At 44.2% G+C, this 18,019-nt stretch overlaps 1 protein-coding gene across 1 annotated transcript in view; it reads right to left on the bottom strand.

The window, feature by feature from the left end:
* CEP192 (centrosomal protein 192) overlaps nucleotides 1–18,019 on the bottom strand; it is a 101,847-nt gene that overhangs the window by 72,183 nt on the left and 11,645 nt on the right. The window contains exons 5-10 of the mRNA XM_058678659.1: nucleotides 14,422–14,542; nucleotides 13,235–13,383; nucleotides 11,750–11,900; nucleotides 9,220–9,347; nucleotides 3,137–3,500; nucleotides 1,404–1,547 (exon numbers count right to left, since the gene is read on the bottom strand). Coding sequence (XP_058534642.1) covers nucleotides 1,404–1,547; nucleotides 3,137–3,500; nucleotides 9,220–9,347; nucleotides 11,750–11,900; nucleotides 13,235–13,383; nucleotides 14,422–14,542 — 1,057 coding nt within the window. The remainder of the gene's footprint in view (nucleotides 1–1,403; nucleotides 1,548–3,136; nucleotides 3,501–9,219; nucleotides 9,348–11,749; nucleotides 11,901–13,234; nucleotides 13,384–14,421; nucleotides 14,543–18,019) is intronic.

Here is an 18,019-nt window from a genome sequence, read left to right as displayed (position 1 = left end):
TCTGTACAATTTTTGTAAGGTTTATTAATTTTTATTGGAAAGGCATATTTACAGAGAGAAGGAGAGGCAGAGAGAACCATCTTCCATTTGCTGGTTCACTCCCCAAGTAGCCGCAACTGCCGGAACCAAGCCAGTCCAAAGCCAAGAGCCAGAAAGTTCTTCAGAGTCTCCCAAGAGAGTGCGGTGTCCTAAGACTTTGGGCCACCCCAGGCCATAAGCAGGGAGCTGGATGTAAAGTGTTGCAGATGGCACGCAAACTGGTGCCTATATGGAATGTAGGTGCTTGCAGGTGGAGGATTAGTCAATTGAGCCACTGCACCAGCCCCCTATGTAAATTTTTCATTTCTCAAGCTTCAAATTAATATCAGCTTTGAAAGGTCTGATATCCCTAAGTTAACGTACATGCCCATGAATACTTAAGGAATTTCATTTGAACAACGAGACTAACAGATTATGTAAGTTCACCACAAAGATGTTTGTGACGCTGCCCAGGCACCTGCTCACTCGAAAATATCTAAGAACCTCAGCAGGCTGGACAAATCAGTGCAGGTGGCCATCCATCTGCCCTCCATGTTCCTGCTAGCACCACAGCTCCGTGAGGAAGCAATCTCTGCATACTCACACACCCTCAATCTCTACGCATTGGTGGAAACAGAAAAGTCTGGCCCAGCCTTCTCGCGAAGGACAACTTCTCAAGGACTGCAGTAACAGCCGATTTATCTCTGTACTGCCAAAGAATCACAGGTGCAGGCCAGCTCAAGCAATGCTTACAGTCCCTTCTGTCTTGGGCACCTTCTGAAGACTGACCAGCCAGGACTCACTCTGGGTAGAGTGGCTGCCCTGAGGGCTGATGGGCCAGGACTCAGTCTGGGTAGAGCAGCCGGCCCGAGGGCTGCAGCACAGCACTGGCGCAGCACCGGCCTGTGAACAGGCGGACTTAGCATTCCGCAGGCCTGGTCAGCTTACAAAACCTCCGCCAGGAACTCATCAACCAGTCTTGTTACTTCTTAATAGTCTCATCTTTCTGATATTTCACTTTTTAATTTTTCTTCTATAATTTCCATTTTACTTTTGTAATTTTAATTTGAAATGGATTGGCTTATCAAAATTTTTTTTTACTCAGGACAGCATTTTAAAAATGGCCAAGTAAAACCATAATATCCTTCAAACCCAGCAATGTAGTAGGAAATGCAAAAAAGGATGCTAATCTAATTCATTATTCTTGCGGAAGAGAACAGACCAGCTTATTCCTAAACAATAAAAAACTTGCTCCTGTAAAAACAAACAAGGAACTTCTGGAATATGAACAGAAGGGCCCACTGACTTAAATATATAAGTAATCTCAAAAAAAAACCAGCAAAACAATGAAACAATGCAAGAAAATTAGGTATCTGTATACTTACAACCAGATATGAAGACTTCATTCATCTGCTCGTTTAGACAGGAATTAAAATCTTGCTCATGAGTAAAAGACGTATAGTAGGCCAAATCAGTGTCCCATTTACCGTCCTCATCTTGACAGATCACATTCTGCGGGAGGTGTGCTTCTACAAAATAAAATTTCCAAAAAGGTAATATCACGTCAAACAACTAAAATGAGAAAGCATTCTCAAATAATTTTAGTTAACTTAGTTATCGATAGTACTAACATCCAGTAAACCACAAGGAGGCCAAAGTGTGGCACAGCAAGTAAAGCCACCACCTGCCAAAGCTACCATCCGAGGGGGCAGCCAGTTTGAGTGTCAGCTACTCTACTTCCAACCTAGCACCCTGCTATCTGACCTGGGAAAGCCATGGCAAATAGTCCAAGCACTTGGGTCACTACCTGGCTTAGGCCTAGCCCCAGTGTCTGAGCCATTGTGGCCATCTGAGGAATGAACCAGCAGTTGGGAGCTCGGTCTCTTTCTCTAACTCTGCTTAAAGAAACAAATTAGGGCCCAGCATGGTAGCCTAGTAGCTAAAGTCCTCACACCCAGGATCCCATATGGATGTCAGTTCGTATCCTGGCCGCTCCACTTCCCTGCCAGCTCTGTACTTGTGGCCTGCAAAGGCAGCAGATCACGGTCCAAAGCCTTGGGAACCTGCATCCACGTGGGACACCCGGAGTAAGCTCCTGGTTCCTGGCTTTGGATCTGCTCAGCCTCGGCCGCAACAGCCACTTGGGGAGTGAACCAGCGGACAGAAGATCTTTCTCTCTGTATCTCCTCCTCTCTCTGTAATTCTGCCTTTCCAAAAAAATAAATTTAAAAAAAAAAAAAACAACAGAAAAAGGAAAATGCATTTCTCTAAAAAAAAAAAAAAAGTATCTCCTTCCTGATAAACAAGACAGCCTTATGCACCGTAAAAGCCTCAAGTGGAAAATGAGGAATAAAGAAAAGGAAGAGTAAGATTTGGAAATACATATTTCCAGGGAAGGTGCAGTTGTGTAACAGGTAAAGCCCCTGCCTGCTGGCATCCCACACAGGCACCAGTTTGATTCCTAGCTACACCACTCCCAGCCCAGCTCCCGGCTAACACGCCTGGGAAAACAGTGGAGGACGGCCAGAGGAAGTCCCTGGCTCTTGCCTTCAGACCAGCTCAGCTCCCAAAAGTGTGCCCATCTGGGGAGTAAGCCAGCAGCTGGAAGATTTAGGTCTCTTCATCTATCTTTTACTCTGCTTTTTCAAATAAATAAATAAATTTTCAACAAACATACATGTATTTCTGCTACCTCTCTAATTACAAGATACTATTTCTGAGCGTTTGGTACTACAGCTGGGGATACCACTTTGGGCATCCACATCCCATACTGGTTTCGAATCCTGGCTCCTCCAACTTCGTTCATACTAGATTTCTGCTAACCTCAAGCTTCAGAGGCAGCAGACAATGACTCAAAGTGCCCAGGTCCCTGCCAACCATGCAGAAGACAGGGAGTGAATTCCAGGCTCCCCATTTGAGCCTGGCCCAGTCCAGCGGGGTCAAGCATTTGGGGAAATGAACTAGCAGACGTTAAGATCTCTATCTTTCAAAGAAAAAACAGAACATTAAAAACATTATTTAAATAACCATTCTGAATATATCTAATATATTTTAAGATGCTTAAAATCACGAAAGACTGGAGAGTGCAGTTTAATCGTACCAGAACGAAAGCACTTACGGTCTTTACTCTTTTCAACGGATTCATAAAATTCGCACATTCGCCTCTCACAGGTTGGTGACCGAAGGGTCTCCCTGGAATGAATTCCGTCATCACTAACTGGCTTCAATGACACCAGGTCCACAGGCTTCTCAACAGACGCCACAGACGTCCCAGGGTCTAAACATCCTTCCACATGCAGAGCTGCTTCCGAGTCTGATGACAAATTCTTATTTTGCTGAGGAGATCCCGCTTTCTGCTTTAGGCTGTCAGTCACGTCAACTCTCCCATTAGAATCAGCGTCTGCATCCTGTAAACCAGCTGAGTCCATTTTCTCTTTGGTAGAGTCAAGTGTTTTCATCAGAACACCATCTCCGGTGCTTTCCTTAAAAAAAAAAAAAAAAAATGATATCTTCACAGTAAGCTTTGCAACTTATTCTAAAATCTCACAGGGAAAAATCATGTATCCGGTAAAAGGTATTTATGGGAAGGATCAGCTAAAGTGAACAGTACTCACTGTATTCTAGACCATACGCAAACCAAAATAAGCGATTCACCAACATCAACTCTAACACAGTACTCAGACACCTAAAGCAGGTCTTCAGAGTACATCACATTATAGGATAATAATACTTAAGGTTAACTTTCATAATTGTCAACGAAAGCTTCCACAATGGTAACAAGCATATTTATATTTTAAGATTTATTTTTATTGGAAGAGCCAATACACAGAGAGGAGGAGATAGAAAGATCTTCCATACTCTGGTTCACTCCTCAAGAGGTTGCAATGGCCAGAGCTGAGCCAATCTAAATCTAGGAGCCAGGAGCTTCTTCTGGGTCTCCCACATGGGTGAAGTGTTCAAAGGCTTTGTCCCAGGCCACAAGCAGGGAGCTGAATGGAAAGTGGAGCAGCTGGCACATGAGCTGCAGCCCATATGGGATCCTGGTACATGCAAGGGGAGGATGTAGCCACTAGGCTATCACACTGCGCCCAATAAACATATTAAAGACACAAGTTCTGGCACTGGCGTTATAGTGTCATAGGCTAAGCCTCCAATTGCAATTCTATCACTATCATGTATCCAGAAATTCCAAGATGACTTTAAAGATTCAGATGTGAAAGTATCAAGAACATTATACAGATGCGTAATTTCATATTGTTTAGTGAAACGAATTCTCTAATATTGTATGTGGTATATTCAACTATGCCCCCCCGAAACAAAAGCTGTACCAAGGTCTAATCTGAGTACGTACAAAATTATGATCTTAATAGGAAAGAGTCTTTGCGACTGTAATTAGTTTAAAGATTTTGCGATGAGATCATCTGGGTTTAGAGTGAACCCTAATCATACAGGCCCATGTCCTTATCAGAGAAATGAAAAGATTACAGACACAGAGAAAGTCCAGCGAACAGAGGAAGAGATGAGAACGATGCTGCTGTAAGCCAAGGAATGCCAGGGGCCATCAAAAAGCAACAGAGGCCAGGAAGGATTCTTGGCTAAAGCATTTGCAGGGAGCACCTCTGGATTTTAGACTTCTGGCCTCCAGAACCGTAAAGAGTATTATTCTGCTGTTTCAACCCAGGATGACAGTGGTCATTCATTCTGCTGACCCTAGGAAACGGATACAAACATGAAAGCCTAAAACATGTACTATCAATCTATACATTTCCCTAACACAAGGATATTACAAAATCAAGTCAAAATATCAAAATATGAATACCCCAACAGGAAAGAGTTAAGAATGTCCTCTTAGAAACTAGAGAACGACTTTGTATAAGACTAAAAAGAACTACAACAGGGAAAACCAGTTGCTCATGTATAAAGCAACTTACAACAGACTGTAATAAAGAACATAGTTGTGACTTCCAGATTCCAGGGCCATGTATTAGAAGCTTAGAATTCACCATGCCATATTAAAATACGAATAAAGTGACATCAACAAAGCTTACCTCTGTAAGAGAGCAAGCACAGAGACAAACCACTCCCTCCAAAACCAGAAGACAGGTGGATATAGCAATCTGCACATTAAACACCTAAGCACCATCTCCAGTGCTAACCAAGGCCAGGGTAGGAAGCAGGAGCTGCCAGAGAATTCCTGCAGGTTCAGCATGAACAGATCTAAGAGGTTAACCCTGCAGGGGGACCCTCTCCCAGGGGAACATCCATTCTTCAATTTTGAATTTTGCCTTCAGGGATTCAAGCAGGTTCTCACATCAAGTATCACAGAACAAACCCTTAAACATCCAGCAAGAGGAAAGTAAAAGCAGGCGTGGCACAATTTGCTGTCAACAAGTCGTTTGTAAAATCCTGCCCACAAGAGAAACCCTACTGCACAGGGCTTGATCAAACTAACCTTGGAGAAAGGACACGCCAGACCCTAGCTCCCTCTTCCTGCCCAGCCTACCTGAGCAGAGCAATGCTAACGCACACCTGAGCATTGCAGTCCATAGCCACAGGTCTCCTGCAAGCCTGGGATCCCCTCAGCCAACTACACAGCACTCGGTTCCCCCCTGCGCCTCTCCACAGCACAACCAAAGGCTTACTTGAGGCAGTTCTTTTCACTGGGAACATCACGTTCAGACATCGAGAAAAAAAGTCATGAAATACTACAAGTCAGAAAACAGTGTAAATAGAGCAAACAGTAGAATGCATCAAGCAGACAGTAACTCCTGTAAAGATTTCCATAAAGATCAACATGTGGGTGATGATAAAAGCTAGTATTATTTTAACTTGGAACTCCGCTTTTTCTTTCTTACATGATGGAAAGACAACTGCAAAAGAAAAATCCCACTAATTCACACAACTGGGCACACTATTTGAAAAGATGTCATCTGTGACGTGAACAGGAAAAAACACAGAAGCAGATATCCTGTTTGCTGGCCTGGTACAAATTCAAATGAGAATGTTATCATTTTGGCATGTTAAATGTTGCGCAAAAGGTAACCAGAATCCCAGATCCTTGGCCCACCTTAACAGTGAGTGCTGGATCCCGGAGCCCCGAGGGTGGGGGTCTGACAGGGCCAAGTTCACCTAGCCTGGGTCCTTGGCCCGCCTGTGCAGTGTGTGCCTAGTTCTGTGAGCCAAGGAGGCAGGGGCCCGGCAAGGGCCGCCTGGGTCCATGGGCCACCTTGAGTCATGGGTGCTGAGCCCATGAGCCAGTGTGGGTATGGGTCCCATAGGACCCGAGTCGAATGGCTCAGGCCCATGGCCCACATGACAACCGGTCCTCCTCAGGGGAAAAGATGGAGTAGTGGACGGCAGGCCCAGATCCACATGGAGTATACGGCAGTCCATTGAGCCCTGCAGGGGACATCTGTACCATTCCAGAGGAAGGAGAACGTATCAAATTGGACAACTACCCAGCCAAACAATGACAGCAAATATCTGGGCAAATGGAGACTGAGGCCGACTATGTCAGCCAATGGACACTGGAAGGGGCTCCTCATCCTTGGATTGGTGAGATCTATAACATTCCAGAACTATCGCAACCACCTAGACAGAATCCTCACCTTGGGATCCCAGGTTGATAGCAGGTGGCCATTACCCATCCCTGGGTACTGGGGCGGCTAGGAGGCTGGGTTTGGCTTCTCCCCATATCCCCACTCTCCAGACACAAAAAGCAGAAACAGAAAACTTGGAAACAATGATCATACCCACTTTTCCTTAACTCTTGATCTACTCCACTCTGATCTACTATGTTAAAACCATCTAAAATAAATAAATACACATACACACATATATATATAAACACACACACACACACAAAAAAAACATAAATACAGAAAAAAGTGGAAGCCCTCATTGGAGTTTTAGGTTCAGTTCTGGGCATGGGCTGCTGACTCTTCGTCCTTCAATGGAAGAATTGTGGCGGCTGGGTGATGGCTTAATTTTTTTTTTAAGCTTTATTTATTTTTATTACAAAGTCAGATATACAAAGAGGAGGAGAGACAGAGAGGAAGATCATCCATCCGATGGTTCACTATCCAAGCGGCTGCAACGGCCAGAGCTGAGCCAATCCAAAGCCAGGAACCAGGAGCCAGGAGCTCTTCTGGGTCTCCTACGTGGGTGCAGGGTCCCAAAGCACTGGGCCGTCCTTGACCGCCTTGCCAGGCCACAAGCAGGGAGCTGGATGGGAAGTGGAGCTGCCGGGATTAGAACCGTCGCCCATATGGGATCCTGGTGCATTCAAGGAGAAGACTTTAGCCAATAGGCCACAGTGCTGGGCCCGCAATAGCTTAATTAATGGTGTATCTGCCACCCATGGGACAGACGGAGAGAGAATGTATTCCCAACTCCCTGCTTCAGCCCTAGCCCAGTCCCAGCGCCAACCATGGCAGGCATTTGGGAATGAACCAGCAGGTGGATACTCACTCTCTCCCTCCCTGTCTCTCAAAAAAGCTGGAGCCAGTATCCTAGAGTGAAAGTTTAAGCCTTCATGTGCAGTGTCAACATCTCATAAAAGCTCTGGTTCAATTCCTAGAATCCAGGAATCCTGCTTCCTGCTAAGGTGCCTAGAAAAGCAGTGAAAGATGCCCAAGTCCCTGGGCCCTTGAACACATACGTAGGACCTGGAAGAGGCTACAAGCTCCTGGTTTCCAACGGGCCGAGCTTCAGGATCGGTTGAGTGCACGGTCATTTGGGCAATGAATGAGAGGAAGGAAGATCTCTCTGCCTGTCTGTAAATATACTTTTCAAATAAACATAATCTTTAAAAATAATATGTAAACAAATAAAAAATAATCGAAACATTCTATTTTTAATGGCAAACAGTCACTATTTTAATGATAATTCTACAATAGAACAACACTCCTAGACCAAAATTTTATGGCCACACATTGAGATATTTGTAAGACTTTACCACTAATATATTCAGACAAAAAACAAAAATTAAAGAAGTTTTCTCTTCTTACTTCTTACTTTTTTCCTATTATTTTAATTGCTTGAGGATTAGAAATACATTAGACAGATAACAGAAATACTATAGCATTATGTAAATAGGTACCACTACCGTATTCTCTCTCTCTCTCCCTCTCTCTCTCCAAATCACCATCATAGGAAGAAAAACCCATGACATCTGGAGCATCTGCTCCAGGGACCAGGAAAGACCTTTCTACTCCAGTGATTCCTGAATGAGCTGCAAGGTAAATTCTAGGTAAGTCACATTCTGTAGCATATGATTAGTACAACAGGAGTTCCAATGAATATAGCTTAAGTTATTTAAAAGCATCCAGTATGTGACTTGAAATAAGATAGTCATCATGTGGATTAGGGAAGCAAGAAAGAAAAAAAAGTAGAGACGAGGGTTTGTGCGAGCGAGCCGAGAGCTCACCCTGGGAGGACCAGGGAACGAAGCTGACAGCACCTCACTTGTCACTCGTGGGAGCTGGAGCTGGGAAAAGGCTGAGAGAGGCAAGGCTGCAGCACCCACAGGTGCATGTAAGAGCTGGGATCAGTGCACAGCATGCCAAGCCCCGCCGCCATGCATGCTGGGAACAGGCCTGGTAGGGAAACTTAGGGAACTTTGACAACAAGGAGTGGCCCCCTCCCCCTTCTCCCCAACAGAAATATTAGGGGGGGAAAAATAACTGAAACATGTGTCCCATGCAACTTGCTCCAAATCTAACCCTCCTCCCCCTAATCAGAGGCCCACATGGGCATGCATCCCTCTCAACTGTGTAAACAGTATTAAAAATAAAATTTTTTTTTTTTTAAAAAAAAGGGACTCCCAAGCTTCAAGCCCAAGAGTAAAGTAATATTAGCTACTAACAGAGAAAACTAAAGAATGAACACAAATATGCTGGAGCCAAGTAAAAACTTAGCAGTTTGTTTTTCTTACTTAATAACTATTGACTAAGGAACTTTTCAGTTGAATAATCTAAATGCAAGTCATTCAATACTTACATGCAATAAAATGTATACAATTCTATAATACTGGTGATATTAAAAAAAAAATACACATAAACATTAGTGACATGTATGTATTTTATATTTTCTAGAATTCAACATACCTGTTATTTTGGAAAAAAAAAAAAAACTGGCGTCATAAACACAAAAGATGTATTTCTTTTCATAGAAAACTTTTAAAAAGGCATATTAACTTACTCTTCTCTGATCTGGAACAATACCCTTCGAGCCTTCTGTCCTTTTTTCTTCAATTCTCCAAGTACTGCAGGCAAACGGCAACGCACCACCGGTATGTGTTCTACTACTTTCAGTACCTACAATATTAACTGAAAACACAAAGTGGAACAATGTCAAGTTCAGATAATCCAACGTAAAAGTACTTCTTGATGGCCAAGTTCATTCATGTAAACAACATGCCTAGCATTCACTGACAAATTTAATAACTGTGTATGAAAGAAAACAGCATTAAGAAGAGGCAATAGGGCCCGGCAGCGAGGACTTTAGCCGCTAGGCCACGCGGCTAAAGTCCTCGCCTTGAACACACCGGGATCCCATATGGGCGCCGGTTCGTATCCCGGCAGCTCCTCTTCCCATCCAGCTCCCTGCTTGTGGCCTGGGAAAGCAGTCGAGGACAGCCCAAAGCTTTGGGACCCTGCACCCGCGTGGGAGACCCGGAAGAGGTTCCTGGTTCCTGGCTTTGGATCGGCGCGCACCGGCCCGTTGCGGCTCACTTGGGGAGTGAAACATCGGATGGAAGGTCTTCCTCTCTGTCTCTCCTCCTCTCTGTATATCCAGCTTTCCGGTAATAATAAATCTTTAAAAAAAAAAAAAAAGAAGAAGAAGAGGCAATAATAAACATGATAAAGTCTGTGGGCTCAGCAAGGTAGCTTAGCGTCTAAAGTCTTCGCCCTGCACATGCCGGGATCCCATATGGACGCCAGTTCTAATTTCGGCAGCGCCGTTTCCCATCCAGCTCCCTGCTTGTACCCTGTGAAAGTAGATGACGGCCCAAAGCCTTGGGAACCTGCACCCACGTGGGACACCTGGAAGAGGCTCCTGGCTCGAGATTGGCTCAGCTCCAGCTGTTGCAGCCACTTACGGATTGAATCAGAGGATAGAAGATCATCTCTGTCTCTCCTTATCCTTGTCTGACTTCCCAATAAAAATATATAAATCTTTAAAAAGAAAAACCTGTCATACAGAATTCATTACAACTCTTCAAATGTTTCAATTACTCACACTAGCCAACTAAGAAATATATGCCACAGTATTTCTAATAATACCAATTTATTCAGAACTACCAAAAATGTTTCTGAAAAGTTTTTAACTATCTAAAAGTACGAAGGGACTGGAAGATTGATACACATAAATCATAAAGAAGAAACCAATCTTGGGGACAGGCACTGTGGCACAGCGCGTTAGGCCGGATCCCACCTGGAGTGCCTGAGACAGAGTCCTCCTTTTGCTGCTAACTCCAGTGACCAGCAAATGCGTCTGGGAGGCAGTGGTGAGAGTCCAGGTTCTTGGGTTCTTACCAGTCCCGTAAGAGACCCACAGAACCTCTGGCTCCTCCCATCAGCCTGGTCTATCCCTGGCTATCCCAGGCATTTAGAAAATGAACCAGTGGATGGAAGATCTCTGTCTCTTCCTATTTATCCCTCTCATTTTTTCTTTTTTAGATTTATTTATTTTTCTATGAAAGGTTGATTTTACTGAAAGGAGAGAGAACAAATGTCTTTCATCTGCCGGTTCACCCCTCAATTGGCTGCAAGAGCCAGAGTTGAGCTGATCTGACCCAAAGCTGAGATCCAGGAGCTTCTATTTATTTTCCTATGGGGGTGCAGGGTCCCAAGGCTGCTTTCTCAGGCCATTAGCAGGGAGCTGGATCAAAAGCGGAACAACTGGAACACAAACCAGCACCCGTACGGGATGGCAGCACCATAGGGTGGAGGATTAGCCTGCTGAGCTCTAGCGCCCACCCCACTCCCTTTCAAAAGCGCCCACCCCACTCCCTTTCAAATACTCTTTTCTTAATCAAGGACGGGCTCGCACATGTTGCAGCAATTGAAGCTAGTGTCCACAATGCCAGCATCCCATGAGCACTGGTGTGTGTCCTAGCTAGCCCCCTTCCAATCCAGGCGCTGCTTACGCAGAAGATGCAGAGAGTCCCTTGCCCTGCTCACCAATGTGGGATATCCACAAGGCGTTCCAGCTTCCTGGCGTTAGCCTCGTCTAGCCTCAGCCATGCAGGCCATTGGGGAAGTGATAAGACCTCCCCCACCACCTTTTTTAAAGATTTCCTTATTAATTTTTTAATTACAAAAGTCAGAATTGCTACAGAAAGAGAGACAGAAAGATCTTCCATCTGCTGTTTCTTCCCCAAATGGCCACAATAGCCAGAGTTGGGCTGATCCAAAGCCAGAGGCCAGGAGTTTCTTCTGGGTCTGCCTCGGGTTCAAGATCCCAAGGCTTGGGGCTATAATCTACTGCTTTCCCAGGCCACAAGAGGGAGCTGGATGGGAAGTGGGGCAGCCGGGACATGAACCAGAACCCATATGGGATTCTGGCATGTGCAAGGTTAGGACTTCATAGCCACTAGGCTAATGCAGTGGGCCCACAAGAACCACATTTTTCTGTATATTCAGCCTTTCAAATAAATACTCTTTAAAGAAAAATGGTGAAGTCAAATAGACAACTTAAAAACTAAGAATCCTATTTCAGTACTCACTCTTACTGGCTCCAGGATGACAAGCAGCACAAGCTTCCTCATTCTGTTTACGTGTCATTTCACAATTTCTTGGAAAGTGTGAACCACGGGAAATCACAGAGCTGTTACTGTCTGATTGAAGTGTACCAGCCACGCTACCGTATTCATTTTCCTGTTGAAAGGATAGGTTAGTTGTATTCATCTTTTACATTAAAATTACACACCGTGATAAGGCAAACATGGAGAGCAGAGGATGCTTTTCTGAAAGATGACAACTCATTAAAAAAAGGATTAGAGAATTTAAAGGAGTACCAAGTGATGCATTTCAGAGGTTTCAGTTAATATAATACAACCAGTTCACAAAAGGCTGCCAGGGAGCCAGATAATCACAGGACCTTCCTGTGCAATCCCACAAACAGCGAGGTGGAAAATGTGTCTTTGCCACTAAGCACCAGGCCAGTGCTACCTTAACCACAACTATCCAAGACAGCAATGACAAAGCATTGGACAAAAAGGCTTACACACTTCCTATTAAGAGACAACACAATATCCCTCATGCTTAATCTGAACCCACTCATGAAAAAAATGCTTAGCCTGACATCTTGACAAAATGTTTCGTCTAATTTGAGAAAAGCAATCACACATTTCTGCACATTGGGCCATTCTACAAAACAAAGACAAGACTGCATACAATTTTTACTGCCTAAAAATAACTACTCCAAATTAAAATAGAGAGAAGCCAGCACTGTGGTACAGTGAGATAAGCCACTATCTGTTCAAGTCCAGCTGCTCCAATTCCAACCCAGGCAGAGAATACGGCTGAGCAAATAGCAGAAGATGGCCACAGTGATTGGGCCCTGCCCCCCACATGCCAGGCCTGGATGGAGCTCCAACCCTGCTGCTACAGCCATCTGCTGAGTCAGAGATGACAATCTCTCTTTCCTCTGCTTCCTCTCTTGCTCCCCAATTTGAGGGGTAACCTGGCAGATGGGAAAAAGTTTCTCATTTTCTGTCACCCTGTCTTTCAAGTAAGTCTTTAAAAAAATAAAAATAAAAAACCAGAATAAATGAATAGGACAACCAAAGGTAAGAATCATCTTAATTAAGTTCTGGATCAGAAACAATTAAGGATACCAGTGTCTCAAAGTTAAGTTTACAGAGCTATGACAATGAAATGAAATGTTTTTATTCCAAACAGATAAATGATGATGCCTGGCGTGAAATACTACATAATCTTTAACTTTTTCGCAAATGATTCAGAGAGAAAACACTTAGAAGAAAGAAAACACAAAGATGGAAAATGTTAACAACGAATGGAGGATACTCAAACACACTTTGCAATACTCTTGTTTATTTGCTGTAGTTGAAAGTAGAGAAAGAGGAACAAATAGCTATTTCTCTTATCTTAAAAAAAAAAAAGCATCCAAAGAAAACCAAAGGCTTAGCATTAACAACCAGTAATTTTTCTAGGTAAATTTCTGAAGGACCATAAAGAGCAGCACACACCTGGTGAGCATCACATTTAGGTAACCTGAGACTTTTTTCTGGAGGTTCCTGTCCCTGTAGGTCTTCATAGATCATCCCTGGTATTGCCAGTTGTTCAAAATAAGCCTCCAAATGATCATCATAAAACTCTTCATCATTGATATCTTCATCTATTGATAAAACATGGAAAAATACAGGAATATTTTAAGGCAGTGACTCAACTACAAAGAATTTTTAGTCCAAAAAGCCAATGCCCCAATGCGCTAATCTTGTTTTCACATTTGACATGAGAAAGCTATTCTATTTTAGTCCATTTTAAATCATTACAAACATTTTAATACAAGCTCAGGATTTATGAATTGTGAGAGGACAGTAAAGAAATAGGCCCCAGCATATTATATAGTGGCAACATATTAAATGTATATAGCAGCAATAAATGTGGCATGCAGAGAGCAAAGCAACTCTTCCTGAGATGATGTGGCAAGCGGTCAACACTACCAATACAAGACAGATAAGCACATGATAAAAGGGAAAGCTGGTGCAGTAGCGTAGCAAGCTAATTCTTCGCCTGCAGCACTGTTCTCCTGGGTGTGCCGATTCCTGTCTCGGCTGCTCTACTTCCAGCAGAGTTCCCTGTCTGTGGCCGGGAAAACAGGAGGATGGTCCAGGTCCTTGGGAAGTGGCACACATGTGGGAAACCCAAGGGAAGCTCCTGGCTCCTGGCTTCAGACTGGTTCAGGCCCAGCCACTGTGGCCACATGGTGAGTGAACCACTGGATGGAAGGCCCAGTCTTGTTGTTTCTCCTTCTTAGTAATACCTTCCTTTCAAATAAAAGAAATCTTAAAGAAAAACAAGAAGAAAGAAAAGTGAATGAAGCAGAGGATAGAAAAGATAAAACCGAGAATTCCTTATCAGCCACCCTGCCTTTCAAATAAATAAAATCTAAAAACAAGAAAAAAGAAACACCGTGCTTTTAACTGAGCAGCACCAATTGATGATTACTTTACATCCAATGATGTTAAATGGAGGGGTGAATATAATTGCAGTATTGATATACAGAATGAAGTTCTTACATTCCAACACTTAACAGAAGTAACCCATCTGAGTGCTGAAACGAACTCTAAGGGGAGGGCAAAAAACACAAGAAGCACGAAAGTAACAGATTAGCAAGGGAAAGATCAGGAAAATCCCATTCACACTGGAATACCAGATGAATCTTCAAAGCTGGTCAAGGACATAAGTCTCTCATTTTCTAAGAAGCTACGATGGCTTAAATCACTGTTGAGAATTTTGGGCTCAAAGTATTTTCCAGCAGCAGGCAAAACCACCTGAGAGAAAAAAAGACAGTAAGAGAAACACTCATCACTTTGAAGAACACAGTGTCAGGGTGCAGAAAATTGTTCTCAGTACCAGTAAGTCACAAAGCGGGCAATGAGGGGCTGGTTGTTGTACCTGTGTTAATAACTGAAAACTGAAGGCCTCAAACTGAATCTGAGCAACAGAAACCTCACAGAATAAAGTGAAAATAATGGCAAAGCTTCGCTCAGCAAACTTTACCGAGTAATTTTTAGTACCAACATACTGGTATTTTTCTGCTTTTTAATCCCAGGACCACGTAACTCCAAGGGGTAAAATAAGTATCTCAGTATACTTTGTATACCATAGTAAGGATGATCAAGGGCTGGGATGAAATTATAACATCTCCCTTCAATTTTATTTCAGACTAGTATTATATATTAAAAAAAAAAAATTCCAGCCTAACAAAGAGACTGCAAAATGGACACTAGTTTTGAGGTGAAGACATGAAGTCCCAAAACACTTTTTTTTTTTTTAAGATTTATTTTTATTACAAAGTCAGATATACAGAGGAGGAGAGACAGAGAGGAAGATCTTCTGTCCGATGATTCACTCCCCAAGTGAGCCGCAACGGCCGGTGCGCGCCGATCCGAAGCCGGGAACCTGGAACCTCCTCCGGGTCTCCCACGCGGGTGCAGGGTCCCAATGCATTGGGCCGTCCTCGACTGCTTTCCCAGGCCACAAGCAGGGAGCTGGATGGGAAGTGGAGCTGCCGGGATTAGAACCGGCACCCATATGGGATCCCGGGGTGTTCAAGGCGAGGACTTTAGCCGCTAGGCCACGCCGCCGGGCCCCCAAAACACTTTGTCCTGACGGAGAACAGTGCTGAGCAAGTCACACCAACGTCTCACTAACGGGCTACTGAGACATACTGCCATCTAAACTAGATGTTCACCCAGTCCGCGACAAATACGACAGTTAGGAAAAATATCCTTTTTTTTAATTATTATTTTTCTTAGTAAAAACTTAGGGGGGAAGATCTATATAGGAGATCATATATGAAACAACCCGATCTTTCTGCTCACATCCATGTTAATAACCGACCACTCTGCCATGCTCAGTCCCTTGTACACCTGAGACCCCCAAGAATGTCTCTATTCTGATACATCAGTTACCCTTCAACAAATCAGACAGTGCAATCTATAAAAAAGATACAGTGCTGCAGCAGCTTCCTGCAGTCATGGTTTTCTAATATATTTATTTTCCACTACCCCCACAGCTTTTCCTTTTGTTGGTTATCTAACTGTTGCTGTCCAGTTTCACTTACTTCCATTATAATTACCATACTACTTATTACAAAGGCGAGGCTGCTGCAGACCCATGAGGGTCTCTGAATAGGATGAAGAGGGTGAGGGTGGATGGGAGGATGGATGAGATAAATATTTCAGCTTCTCCTGTGCTGGAAGGGCTGGGGGTGGGCATGTACAGCACTGCTCCTTGCTGTCTTAGCCTACATCAGTGCCTGTGGAATGAGACAGTGTGACGCCACCCTAGAGAACCTGAAGAGGGGAGGAATGTTCTCAGCTGAGCGGTCTTGACTGTTCTGAGAAGGTGTCAGCTTTCTTGCACCAGAGGTGAGACATCCTTTCTAAAGTCTGTTGTCTGTCGATCTCAGTATGTCCACAGAACTAGGTACTTCCTGTAAAGCCTGGTCAGGAGTGATATTCAACTGTCCTTTCCATCTTTTGAAGAGGTACTCAAATTCCGCTGTTGGCTTGGATGAGCTGGCTGACTTGTCGTTCATGTGTAACTGGGTATGCTCTCTCTATTCTGGCACGGAATCAGCAATTATGATGGCTCCATTCTGCAACATGTGTTCCGGGACTGGAGCATAATTTATGTGATTTTCCCTGAAGACAGTGATGGCCCACAGTTGTCTAGTTGGGGAGACCCCTAAGAAGCCTCTCCTGGAAGGTCCTCAAACCCGGCTCAGTCCCAGCTAATGCAGAGCCAGGCTCAGCCACTCCCTGTACCACCAGCACAGGTACTGGTAGATACAACTACTTGGCCAGTCCCACTCCTAGTGTACTGGTGGGTATTGCAAGACAGCCCAGGCTAGCTCACCTCTAGGCTCTCGCATGTAGATGCTACAGTCTCGTCAGGATGACCTTGAAGAAATACTACCAGGCCACCCCCGGCACCAGTTTTCACATGTGCTGCACCCAGTCCAGCTCTTGCCAATAGATGTTGCAGCTTAGTCCAGCCATGCATGATCCACTCCCAGCCCTGACAATGCTGCACACCAGTGGATGCTACAGCTTAGTAGGGACAACCCTGAAAAACCCCTTCCAGGTCCTCCCCCAGTACATCTCTCACAAGTACTGGCAGGCATAATGACCTAGGCTGGCTTGACAGTCTGCTCCTAGCTCCAGGTCTCGTGCATGCTGGCAGTGCCGTGATGTGACCCAGAGAGGATCTCTGGATTCCCACATCTGATCCACCGCATTAAAGCTCCCTTAGTTATCTGCAGGTGCAGTGGCCAGGTCCACTAGAGCCCTTAGAAATCATTGTATACATCTCCACTAAGACTTCAGTGGCCCCTAGTCCCATTTATCCCCAGTCCCCTGACCCTGGAGAATGTACAACCCTCCTACAAGGTATGGCTGCAGCAAAGGCAGCAGGGGGGGCATGGCTAGTGCGAAGCCACACTGGTGCAACAGGCAGCCTGACCGCCAACCCCAAATCTTAAAATATGGAACTACGCTGGCACACCTGTATCATTAAAACAGAGTTGGCATTAACCAGCCCCAGAATGCTCGGAAGCTACTGGATGCTTTTCTCCCAGGAACGTGAACACTTAACCAGGTACAAAGTGATCTAAGCAGCTGCTTACAGATGGGGGGAATTCCTAACACTTTTAGGAAGTCAATCTTTCAGCAACTCTAAGAAAATCAATTCTCTTCCAGAGGGAAAACTTGTATTCTCTCTTTAGAAACCATTTTTTTTTTTTTTTTTTTTTTTGGCCAACACGTCAAAGAGGTGCTTTATTACTTCCCCAACAGCTGCTCATGCTTTCTTGCCGGATGCCTTAGAAACCATTTTTCTAAGTGAATAAATCAGGCTTCCTAAGTTTCGATGTCACGACACCTGAACTTCTTCTATACAGCATCCTTCACACTTGAACTCCTCCATGGTTCTATACAGAATCCAGCAGAGCAGGCAGGCCCGACAAGCACTTTCTGTCCAAGACGAAAGAGATCCTGTGAGCTGCACAATCTCAGGAAAACTTCTCACCTCTGATGTTGCAACATGAAACTAGGAATAAATACAGCAAATGAACTGGCTGTGTTCCAATCAAACTACAAAAACACGTACTAGACTGGATTTCTATCATAAGCTCCAGTTTGCCAATGTCTGACACAGGAGAGCAATTTTCAATTTAAATCCTTTTACAATCATTTATAAAAGTAATCTTCAAAATAAAACTTTGGGCCCCAGCGGCGTGGCCT

Source organism: Ochotona princeps, chromosome 21, assembly GCF_030435755.1.
Source record: "Ochotona princeps isolate mOchPri1 chromosome 21, mOchPri1.hap1, whole genome shotgun sequence".
Taxonomy (NCBI): domain Eukaryota; kingdom Metazoa; phylum Chordata; class Mammalia; order Lagomorpha; family Ochotonidae; genus Ochotona; species Ochotona princeps.
Note: the sequence above shows the minus strand (reverse complement) of the source record. Positions and strands in the feature narration are given on the sequence as shown.